This window comes from Ambystoma mexicanum, chromosome 12 (assembly GCF_040938575.1).
Source record: "Ambystoma mexicanum isolate Mex_15411 chromosome 12, UKY_AmexF1_1, whole genome shotgun sequence".
NCBI lineage: Eukaryota > Metazoa > Chordata > Amphibia > Caudata > Ambystomatidae > Ambystoma > Ambystoma mexicanum.
Genome location: NC_090936.1, coordinates 518,521,798 through 518,534,661, shown reverse-complemented (window position 1 = coordinate 518,534,661; position 12,864 = coordinate 518,521,798). Strand labels below are relative to the sequence as shown.

Here is a 12,864-nt window from a genome sequence, read left to right as displayed (position 1 = left end):
ACTGGTGGCACTCAAGAAGGTTACAACGTCCATGACCTTCTGAAGACATTACCCCTGGGGATGCCAGGCAGGGCGGCATTGCCGAAAATGATAGTGCTCCCCCGCTTACTATATCATTTCACCAATATACCCTACAACATGCCCAAAACATACTTTCGACAATTGAATACGATCATCAGAATTTCTGTGGGGAGGAGGCAGGAACAAAGTTGCCCTAGGCACACTACAAAAAGACTGACCAGGGTGGGATTAAACTACTGCATTTTGAGTTGTTCTACCTAGCAGGGCAACTACAGTTTGTAGCAAACTGGTTAGGAGACAAGACCTCCCTAGACACGCTACTCCTGCAACCCACACTGCGCCACTGCTATTTAAAAGAGATCATATGGATGGGAAATACCTCACACCAGAAACATTCCTTACTCATTACATTAGGCCTCACACTATGGCCTTGCTCCACATATGTCCCCTTGGTGGGACTCATTGAGGGTCGACCAGAAATGCTCAGCACATACCGAAGGCACTTTAAAGACAAACTAATAGCCCAAGTAGGCGACCTATGGAAGGAGGGACAGTGGATTGAATTCCACAGCCTAATGCAAGGAAACGATATGCATAAGTACCAATTCCTGCTATACAAAAGCATGGTGGGGACAATAAATAAAAGATGGCCGGGGTTAAAAATGGGAGAAGGAACAAATGAAGTGCTTGACACATGGTTTGACGTGGCAGAAGGAGGGCATACTGTGTCCAGACTGTACGAATTGTTCCTACAATTGTTCCAGTCCGATAGCACAGCGAGTAGAGCGCTCGCTTTGACATCTGTACAGAGCCTGCTGACGCAGATTCGAATCCCGGGAGGGCCAATCTCAGCCTTTCATCCGTCAGAGCTCGATAAATGAGTACCACACACCGTGGGTAATAATAAGCAGCGCTCAGATGCCAGAGGGTTTGTAGCTCTATATAAATGCTAAATTATTATTATTATTATTATTACATAACCACAACACTGCGGTATCACCCGCACGCAGCAAATGGGAAAATGAACTGGGGAAAGCACTAACGGACAGAGACTGGGGAAGGGCCTTCCTGCATATTAAAAAAGTCTCCAGAAATGCCAGATTTCAACTAATGCAATTATACGTAACACAGAGAGCATACCTATCCCCGGACAGGCTATCCAAGATGGGGGGCAAGACAAGACAGGCATGTCCGAGATGTGCCACAGAGGATGCAAACATGCTACACATGTTCTGGTCCTGCCCGGTGATTGTGAAATTCTGGGAGGAGATTAAAACGAGAGCTGCTACAGGCGGCATTCAAATGCATGCTTGGCTGCCAGAATCCTACCTGCTGGTACTATTCGCAAGAGGCAGCGGACAGCTAGTACACTTGGCGAAAATGAAGGACTTAATGTGCATCCTGGCTAAATGCAGAATTGCGATAGCCTGGAAATCATAAACTGTCCCGAAGATTGAAGCATGGTGGGCAGACCTGCGATGATGGTCACTGGCCGAGTCGGCCGTGTGGCACAGGGCACTGCAGACGGGCATGCACGAAAGTAGGAGGAACGATGCGTGGAATATACTGGTACTAACAATGTTCGTGCCCCCAGCAGATCTCGACTGGGAAGGCTCTATTGAGTAAATAAAAAACATTGACATTTCCCAGACATTGTGCATAGGCACGAAACCCACAAGGGTTTATTGATAGCCGGAGACTAATTAATCAAAGCCTGCCCCTCCCTCTCCCCCTCCCTCACGGAACACACCCTTGTGACCCACACATGACAATGCAAACATGGCAAGGTGCAAGGACCCGAAAAGTGCTCCAAGAGGCTAGAATATGCTGTGCGACACACCCGCCTATTGCATGCATGGTTGTATGGTTGTTATGTTTGTTAGCAGGTTGTAAACAAAAACCCAATAAAGTGTATTAAAAAAAAAAACTGAATACAAGGAGTAATGCTACACTCTGGAACTGAAGTATAGAAATCCTAAATTACTTTCAAAATATTGAGAAAGTAGACCGACAGGTTACTATTTCAGGTTGAAACGTGTGGTTTAAGTTCCTAATGATCAAAGTGCAAGTGAACTGACAAAACTCATGTATGAGGGCAATGATGGAGAAAGTTCCTAAATCTTCCTGGGAAGTAGTACCTGTGGAGAACTGTTGTATGGGTCGGATTTTATGGTCAAAGTTCCTAAAATTTGCTGGAAAGCAGAATTGATAGAGAACTGTTGTATCTTGCAACTTGTGGTCGACATTCTTCAAAATCATAGAGAAAGTGGAATGACAGAGAAATGTTACATCTTGGAACTTATGGTTCAGGTTTCTAAAGCTCGCAGAGACAGGTAACCGATAGAGAACTATTGCATGTTGGAACTTGTTATCAAATATCAAAATTAAACAGAAGCAGAGACCCAGGCTGTTTAGATGTGCAAACAACATCCCTAGAGATATTAATGGCAACAATAAGGACTGCAGCAACTTATGGGAAAAGGAATATAGCGTTCTCTCTATCCTTGCAACATCACAATTTCTTAATAAAGACACTGAAGTCTATTTTCTGGTCTGTCTGGATCATTTCACCACAAGATTGTCCTACTGAAGTTTCATAAATGGATGTCTTGCTTTTGAATACCCATAAAAAGTACTTTGTGAAGAACCCAAGGGTTTTTCCCTTTCCACTCTCAGGGGATCCTCTACGCAAGTGGCCAGGGGAGGGCCATCGCTTTTGGATCCCGACCCTGGGGGCGAACTAGCGAGGCAGGATCACCCGGGTAGAGGGTCCTCATGGATTGGGGATGGATTACCCAAAGGGCAGACATGGTATGCCTCCTTTCCAAACACCCCCCTAACTGACATTCCCTCAGCCTATATGGTGTATTGTGTGCCAAACGCCGATTTTCCCCTGTACTCTCCTTGTTTAGAACACCACAATGTCATTGGGACAGAGAAGCTACATTCAGAGGCACACTACTATTTTCATGAATGTCCCGTTAACAAGGTCAGGCGAAGTCAGGCCCTGGACGAACATTATATCCACCTGAAACCTGTCAATACTCCTCAGGTGTATACAAGGGGTACCTGTGTGAAACAGGATGAGCAAGACCACGAGAGAGTTGGAGCTCGAGAAGGAACCAGAGACAGAAACCAAGCAAGCAGGTGACTGAGAAAGCCCGAGCACCCTGAGATTTGCTCTCAGAGAATAGAGCGGTGAGATGCTGAGTGCCTGTGGTTTGAGAAGGCTAGAGAAAGTATGGCGATGGAGAAGTGTCTCCAAGAAGCCAGAAGGGGATTACGTGGTATTACGTGGAAAGCTACCTCTGCAGAGAGGTCCTTGAAAGGTGCTCGTTCCCCTGGGCAATCAAGGACACTGAGGAGTGTCACAGGGGCGAGTGAGGAGTTCCTGACCTCGACACGATGATACCGCAAAAGTTACGCGGATCACAACCGGTGAGTTCAAAGTCAGAAGGTAGCCTGGTTGGTAAAAGATGAGGGATAAAGTGTTGAAAGAGAAGGACAAGCGTATGGTGACAGACGCGTTGAAGAGAAAGCTTCAATTGTCCATTGAAATTGTTTGATAACGCGAAGGAAACAAAGTAACAGTCATCGTGTGTACATTTACACGTTGTCAAAAGACTGTTAAAACTAAAAGTTACTCTCTGCAAGTGAAGTTGAGCTGTGCAAGGTTCGGAGTAGGAGCGAAAGTAAAGAACGAGAGGGGAGCTGCTCGAGACAGAAAGAGCGAGCTGAAATACACAAATAACAAGTGAGTAAACAAATGTTAAAGAGCGCCTTGGGAATTACCCTGTTGATGAACTGTGAGGATAGTGTGCTGGAGTACCGGGGCAGTATCCCATAAAAGTCAAGATGTCAGAGTGGTCACACATAGAGCTAACCAATTTATGCACATTCGAAAGTCTGAAATGAAGAGTTTGTGAATTGCAAGTTGTTGAATTGTTAGGGTACGGAACCCATGTTGAATCAAGAATAAGAGAATCTTGTGCAAAGTATTTGAAGTGAACATTTATGAAAACATGGTCCAAGATGGACAGCATTTGAGAAATGTTATAAAGTGTGAACTGGAAAGCAAGAACAGACATTGGTAAAGAGGGCTTGTTGAGTCTTGGGAAACGAAAGCGGGGCGAATCCCAGAAGAGGTTTTGAACTGTGTTGAATCTTTTGGAACTTTGCTGATCCTAAGTAGTTCAAGCTTGGGGAAGGGAGCAGCTCCAATATCGTTTCGATGAACTTGGAGACGGGAGATGCAGAAAAACATGACTGCCTTGCTGATATTATTTACTACACACCTTTTTATGTTGTCCAAACCCCTACACAGTATCTTTCTAGAAAGTGAGGGCAAACATAGGTTAGACACAGACATTCTATTGATTTTGACTGACAGACTGCAGACTATTATTCTTTTTCTTTTATGGTTGAGATTACTCCCATATAGAATAGGGCAAGTTAGGCATTCATCCCAACCCATTATCTTGAATAAGGATCTGAAACGGATTCTGTCTGTCTGGGTCTACCTCATGTCACTTGCCAATCTCACAACTTTAACAACCTTCTGTGAGGAATCCAGAGAATTTGTCCTGTAACAAAGGCATGGTATCAAACAGTGATGACAGACACAAGTGATCACAGTTCAAAGGTGTTTATTGAACTTCAATGGGTTGGTTGAACGCCTATCTAATCCTATATCTAAGGATGGGAGCAAGCTACAACCATCAAATAATAATAATGCAGTCTTAGTGGAGTCTCTGTCAAAATAAAAGGGCCTATACTAACAAACCTATTGCCAATCCTTACTTCTAAATACAAAATGTGTGGAACAATGAGGGCAAAAGAAAAGTGTTCAAGAAATAATATGTCAGGATAGTTGAGCAGTTGGCTTCCCTTCCCCACATTTTCAGCACAGGACAAGGTGGCACGTGTGAGCTTCACACACACTCTGGCTTCTTGGCCACAAGGAAAATGTTCCAAGCATAAGTATCAGCGCCTTCTAACAAAGTCTCTCTCCCAATGACAGTCCCTTATTGCAGAGGGCCTAACGTAACATACAAGCACCAAAGTTCCTTTCTTATCAGGATTTGCACATTCATAGGTTCGCAATTGGTCTCCCTCGTTCGGGTTCAGACCCCTTTGTGTCAAAAACCGAAGACGTTTGATTGTGCAATGGATTTTGCTTAAACCGTCGCAGGACCAGTTCAATTCACACCAATTCTTATTTATCCTTTACTTTCGTTTCTGCCACTTGGTTGCATATCTTACAGAGACTTTCAATTGAGCACACTCACGGTGCCGGACCATTCTGTCACAAATATTATATCTTCTTCTCTACAGTTCAAACATCCATCAACCGTTAGGCTGTCCTCGTGTCTTTCATCACATGCGTTCAGCAATCTTTATCCTTGCTCTTCGTATACAATGTTGCCGCTTGCAACCTTGACTTCAACACAGACCGGTCTTGCATCGGTTTCCCCAACTCACCGGCTGTGTTAATCTTTCTTTGATCTTGGGCCCAAGGATGGTACCAAAGCGGCTGCTGCTTCTTTCCTACTCGATCAGCCGTGCAGGAGGGCCCCAGGTATCTCCGACACACAATACAGGATTCTTCCATCTGGTTTCTTGTTTTTATGCTCTGAAATCCAAAAGGTGTCTAGAAGGTAACAGCTTTCAACCGGAAAGGTCAAGGGTATCCCCCTCCTTGTGCACCCTTTGTTGTTTGCTGCCTTTCATCCCTCGTTCAGCCGTTGTCTCTAAACTGCTGTTCCTTTGCGTGTTTTGCCTAACTCAGAGTGTGCTCTTGTGCTCCACCTTTTATCTGTGTGGGGAAGTTTAATGGAAGTCAGGCGTGAATGGTTACCACTAATTTCCTGACCTTGCCTGACCATAGTAGTGGGACATGTCAGGTACACGGCTCGACTGTGAGTCTGTTTTCTCCTAGAGCGGGCTGTCTGTGTGAAATTGTTTGTGCAGGAAAAAGGGGGCGGGGGGCGGGGTAAAGTTTCCATATATCCTACTGGGTAGGATCGGGTAAAGGTGTTGCAGGGAAGAGAGGGATACTGCATCTCGCCATCATGTGTCTCATTCCCACTCCCCGGAGACCCCTCCCGCAATGGTCGACTCCCAGGAACTGGATCCAAAAGCGATGGCCATGTCCTGGCCACCTTAATGACAGATCCAGAGGACTAGCCAGTGAGCTAGTTTCTCACAGTCCCCTCTCCTCAAAAGGGAGCCACCCCATTTGGGATCAGGGAGGTGATCCCACTAATTTAAATAACCCCTAGGCGACAGGGCAAGTGGCATCCCACTGGGGGTCACCCCACCGAAAGGACAGGCAATCCCTAAAAAGTGATATATTTTATACTCCCTTGACCGAAGTGTCTAATAGCTTTGTTGGTTATATGGGAGTTAACTTGTATACAAATTTGCAAACACAGACAACCAGCATGTTTTCTGATGCTTTTCCGACTCAGTCTGCCTCTCAGAAGCGAAGTATAAAGGCCCAATGAGCATTGCTGAAACGGAGGAAGCAGTGGAGTAAGCAGAGCTGTGGGACTGCAGATGAGCAGAGACCTCCCCTCAGGAGGTGTGGCAGAAGAAATCGTACCGGCAGCCAAGCCCGCAGAACATTGAGCGGCTCTCCCGGGACACCACAAGGAAGATTCCCACCCAGGAAACTGTTGAGCAGTCATAAATGCTCAAGCGATGGAGGAACGAGGTGGCAAGAGACCAACACCAAAGTCCTGCAGGAATCCAGCAGGAAGAAAGCAGCAGCTGTGAAGGACACAGAGCCCTGGATAAGAGCTGGAAAAGCAATACCACATTGGACTACCTGAAAGCTCACCCAGAAGAGCACCGCCCAGAGAGGAAAGTTACACGGTTGCTCCAGGGAGCCAGGTGGAAAGGCCTACCAGAGTCTCAACCCTAAGGTGGGGTAACCAATACCAAACCCCAGGGCCAGGTACCAAAGACTCAACCGCAGGTTGCGATAACCAAAAGTAATCCTCAAGGCAGGGTAATCAATACCAAACCCCAATGTGGGGTACCAGAGAAACAACCGAGAGGCAGACCAACAGAGATCCAACCCCAAGGTAGGATAATCATAGCGTGACCCAAGCTGGGGTAAATGCAACCAAACCCCAGTGTGGGGCGTGAAACCTGAAAACTCAGAAGGTGGCAAAAACCAGGTGAGGACAAACACAAGAAACTACTATGAGGGTTCATGATGGAAAGTGTAACGAATTGCAGGTATTTACCCCCTTCTCCCTTTAAGGGAAGCCTCCCTGTGAGTCTAGGGAGTGTGTCCACTCCACAACAACCTCCCTAAGGGTCGAGGTAAGTGGGACCTCACCAAGAGCCTGTACTGCAAACCCCTCTCTAGGGGTTGAGGCAAGTGGGTCCTCAGAGGGAGAGACTCCCCCTTTGGGCATAAGGACTCCCGTTCCTGTGAGGAACTCTGTAGACAAACCAACACAATTGCATATATGGGACTATCGGGTAATCTGAAGAATAGGACACAATTATCTTTTGCTCAAGGCAATGCAAGAGTAAAGCCAAGTGCAAAAGAAAAGGTTGATATACCTTTAATACAAGATGTATATGTAACTGCGCCAAGGCGGAAGAGAGGAGGAGAACCTGATGCACAGGGGAATTCCTCTGACATCATTACACCAAAAAGAGTCAGAGCAGAGGTCTGTCGCAGAGCCTGCGACTTGTGGAGAGCGAGAGAACGCAAGTACGAGACACCGAAAGGCCAGAATGTGCATGCAGGACAGGAGTGTCAGCAGGATCAACAGAGCAATCAGCAACAAGGTGGTGGCGTGGCCATGAACTGGAAGTAGTAGGCAGGATATCTAAGTAATAACACCTGAGTAACAAGATCCGGAATGCCTATTCCCCACATATATCCTTGGCTGTGGATGTATGCCTAGGCATGGGTGATATGCCGAATATTAGACATTGGGAGGATGTAGGACATGTACAAGGATGGCCAATTCAGGGACTTCAACAACCTAGTTGCTGTGGATGGTCTCCATAATGCCCAATTTATAAGATATCTAACGATTGTAAAAATTGCTACGCTGAAATGGCCTGAGTGGTCTGAAGAACCTATTCCAAACACACTGGATTCCTTGATGTACGAGTTGGAAGATGGAGTGAAGCCGGTGTCACGTCTTTATGGCGGTATGCTAGCTCTTGGGTGCCCGTTGTTGAGTAACCTTTGGGCGCATGGGATGAGGAACTAGGTCTAGTGTTGCAAGACATGCAGTGAGAGAGCATGCTGTCATTCATTAAACCATGTCCAGAAATGCAAGATTTTGCCGTCTGCAAATGAATATATTACATAGAACATACATGGATCCCATTAGAGTTGCTCGTTTTAACGTGCAGCTTGGTCGAGAGTTTCCCTGGTGCGGGAGCCCTTTGGTGAAATTTATACATATGTTCTGGCATTGCCCGAGGGTCCAGTCCTTTTGGGGGAAGATAACATTTGTGGTTACGGTTGCCAATATCACAAGGTTCTCCTGGTCCCCGACGAGTGCCTGCTGGGTATTTACCCTAGATCACGTACATTTGGCCATGTTGTTAATTGGATGGATCTTTCCTGCACGCTCGCCAAGAGACGAATTGCAATGACATGGAAGGATAAAAGTGGCCCCAGCTATTCGCTGTGGAGGCTTGATTTAGAAAGATGGGGTGTAGCTGAAACTGCTGTCAGGTATAAGTCTGTGAGACAGGGCCTAAAGGAAACCGCCACAAATATTGAGATGTGGAACGCTCTCTTTTGGAGATTTGTTCCCCGTCGGATGAAAGACCTCCTTGAATATTATCCACTTCACAATCATTTAAGTAATAGGCTCATGGATGTTCATTCTGTGAGCACTTATAGTCTTTCCTCTGTCTCATTGTTCCCAGATGTTTTGTACTTTTGCCCCTTCAACGTGATTGCATTTTGAATGGAATGCACTTCTCACTGCATTGGATGGCTTGGGATTGTCTCACTGTTGCCCTGTTTGCTTTTTGTTAGTTGACACTCTTGTTTGCAGGGTGGTTTCTATCTGCGGTTCTGTATTTTACAAATGCTAATAAACAGAACTTGAAATAAATAAATAACAGCCATAGTCAGAATAGAAGTAAACATCCTGTTAAAGAGGAGCTAAACCTATATCTATGGGACTGAAGCAAGGGAGATAACAGCTTGCTTGGAAAGCTACAGGAACTGATTAAAGAGATGCTCTGTCCCACAGAAAGGAAAGACATAATCCTTTACTGGTGAATAAACTGGAGAGGCCGGGCGAAGAGAATACTTCCCTTGGTTTATTTAAGTTAGTTTAAATTAGGGGTAGGCCAGAATGGGCAGTTGGACTGAGGATAATATTCTTTTGGACTTTACAAAGACAGGCAAGCATCCTTAGTTTCTTAGTTAGGAAGGGTATTCCCTCTAGTCACAGGAACAGTTGGGCCTTATCGTATTCCTTTTATTAAAAAGAACCTGGAATTTTTTACGTGTGTCTGACTCCTTCCTCCAACACTCCACAAAAGCCCAGGTAGAGGGCCTGCATTGGCCTTACGAACCAGAGGATGACCAGGGTTGAGGAAAGACCCAATACCAACTAACAGGTCCCTGGCCAGACATGGAGAAAGGTACTTGCAATATATTGGAAACTATTCCGCATTTTCTTTGTTGGACAGATGCCTTATTGTACCTTGGTTGAAGTTTGTATCTTGTTTGTTAGTTCTGTTATACTGATAGAGACTGAATCCACACTTGATTGGGGTTTCTGGAGGGCAGACTTTATTTGATTTAGGACATCCAAACTAGCACCCTTAGGCTCCTTTTCTTTTACTAGATTAGGGTTAAGCACATTAGGGTCAACCTAGGGTTATTATTTTGACGAAAATAAAGAAATTCTATTCTTAACATAGACCTTGCGCGTCTCCTGATTCTGACTTAACACACTACACACTGCCATGCCTCGTTTTCATTTTTGAGATACTAAAAGGAAATGCCTTCTCCCAACACAGAACATTTGGCATAATTCTAAAGATGGAAACCATACAAACGGCACCTCTTCTGACCCCTATAGGCAAGTCTCTGACTTCTCACAAGGATAGCAATGTCTGAATTTTCCCTTAGACAGTCCAGGAGGGTAATCTCTTTTAGGGTGGACAATGTGCTACTTTACAGGAAAGGGATGAAAGCCATCTCACCTGTGAGTTTGGAGCACTGCGGGGACGCCGTTCAGGCAGTGCAGCTTCCATCAATAAACGATCATTCTTCAATGAACGGTCAATTTGCTTTAAAATGGCTTGAAGACTGGATACTTCAGATAGGTCGGGACCTGAGTACATTGAATGGTCCTCAAGATCTTCAGTACATGGCTGACCAGCATAACCTGTAATTCAGCAAGGACAGAATTGAGACAGCAAAGAAAATGCAAATAACCTGACAAAACAGTGATTCTACCACAGCATATGAGATGAGGATAGCAGCATCTGAAAACATCTCCATCCATCAGGAATATGGGATTTATTGAGCCCAAACATGACCCTACTCAGAGGATGTGGTACAATAACATGGATACCTTCTAAAGCATGTTTGCGGACTACCTCTATACATACAAAAGCATGGATTCCCATTTCAAACAAGATTACTATATCTAATGATCTTGACCTAGAGAGGTATCTACTGGTGGTCCAGGGCACCAATGTACGACAGTTGCCCACAGCTTCTGATGAGATCTGTTACGTTGGCATGCCTAAAAGCAAGGTGCTGTACTTTAGGAGAGGATGGGAGCTGTGGAAATGTGATATAAATATGGCAGATACTGGAATGCATGCTCTTTTCTTTTGTGCCTTTCATTCACAGCCAAACAGAGACTAAATTATCGCAGTTCAGAGTGAAATGGGATTTACCCAATGTACACCAACCTTTTTTGTATTTTTTCCTTTTAATTGACCTAAGAGTTCTGTATGGTCTAAAAAATGTTCTCCTGCTATTAATTCAAAGGTGAGAGAGATTGTGCCACAACTGAATCACCTTCTAATACTCATATATGTATCAATGTACAAGATTTTATGGTTGACATCATTTTGATCGAAATAAGCTCAAGTTTGAACATGGATATCTCTAACATGAAAAGAGTAAAGATCACATCCTATATAAGTGAAAATATCTATTCCAAAAATATCAAAATCATGTGTGCAATCCAAATCATCTCAGATGACTATTGGGAGAATTTAAAATGAGATGGAATTGATTTATCCTAGCCAATTAAGAACTTTATATAAAAAGTGCAAATTAGAAATCGGGCAATTCCTTCCTGTATCAATCATCTCTTTAAAATTACATATCACTGTTACACTTCTTTATTTGGAACGTATCCTTTCGTTAGAAACACATCTATCATTTTATGCAACATCCTCATGTATATGATACATGCGTTATACAGATAATTGGAAGGAGGTAATCCACGAGCCAGAGCATTTACTTCCCTTGTATGAACATATTACAAACGCAATCACGTCTAGGCTTTAAACAATTCATGAACATAAAACAATTCACAAATACAAACTAGAACATTCCAGCAACAGCATACAAACTGTAAAGCACATGACCAAATCCTGGTCAGACCTCTGTTCTCAATAATATATTCTAGTGGGTATACACTTCTGTATTAAATGTTCCTCCTTTTCAGAGGAGGGCATATGAATACAGTAGAAGCATAATGACCATGTAAACCCTTTGATGACAACAAAAACCTTAGGGCTACATCACAGGAATAGTGTAGGGCTAAGCCAAGGCTTGAATTAATAGGACAGATGGTCCTGTGGTCTTATCTCTACAGGCTGCTCAATTTGGATGGTACTCCCATTTGGATAGGCTACTGCTGTTGTGCTATATTTGCCATTGCCATGTTAACAATGGTACGGCACAGGCACCTTAAGATTCTGCTGTCCATCCCTTATCGGACTTAAAGGAACTACTATGAGACAGAAATGCTACCCTTATTTCCAAAGTTCAATGTCTCCTATAGAATGTTCCCAGTTGGGCATTAGCCAGTTTGCTCATTTGGTTTGGCTATATGGCAGCCCTGTAAGTGCTGCCTATGAGATGAAACCATTGGCATAGGAAGTGAAGATAGAGGTGAGAGGAGGTGTGAGGAGCCTGTGAGTGTTTGGATTTTTTACCACCATTGGCCACCGATGACCAGGCTACAACCATGGCCATTCCCACACAAAACCTGGTCATCCTCACTCAAACACACAACCCTAGGACCTCTTTAAACTAGCTCTGTGCTGTTAAGGGAATGCCATTGATTTTTCTACGTAGTCTTCTAAAAGGTTATGACTTAATTGCAGCTGCCAATTAGCTCCCGATGAAATATAAATTGTACAAACCAAGTGTGCCTTCGGCCACGTGACTTACAAGGACTTTGTGTTTCATTGCATTTGTACCTTGGACTGAGTTTCTGGTCAAATCAGGCATTGGTGAAGCCAACTGTTCTGGCTCTTGTATTGGTTTTTGACAGGCATTTGACAGGCACTGCCACAATATTCTGTGACAAATCCAGTGAATTTGGCCCTACTCCCCAAGTGGGAGCCCCACCGCCTGTGAGGTGAGCCCGCTCCGCAACACCCTCCCTAGGGGTCGAGGCAAGTGGGGCCTCACCAGGAGAGACGCCCCCTTTGGAGACAAGGACTCCCGTTCCTGTGAGGAACTCACTAGGTCTTTCCCAGTCACGGCCTATACGGGACTATCAAAGAACATTTTAAAATCTGGAGACTTGCCTAAAGAGAAAACCATAGTAAGTCACAACGAGGTAGAAAGAGAAACTGTCTTTT

At 44.6% G+C, this 12,864-nt stretch overlaps 1 protein-coding gene across 3 annotated transcripts in view; it reads right to left on the bottom strand.

Moving 5' to 3' along the window:
• Positions 1-12,864, bottom strand: part of LOC138513728 (peptidyl-prolyl cis-trans isomerase G-like) — a 400,359-nt gene that overhangs the window by 241,263 nt on the left and 146,232 nt on the right. For all 3 annotated transcript variants that reach the window (XM_069628805.1, XM_069628807.1, XM_069628806.1), the window contains one exon: positions 10,231-10,415. In XM_069628805.1, the coding sequence (XP_069484906.1) occupies positions 10,231-10,415 (185 nt within the window). The remainder of the gene's footprint in view (positions 1-10,230; positions 10,416-12,864) is intronic.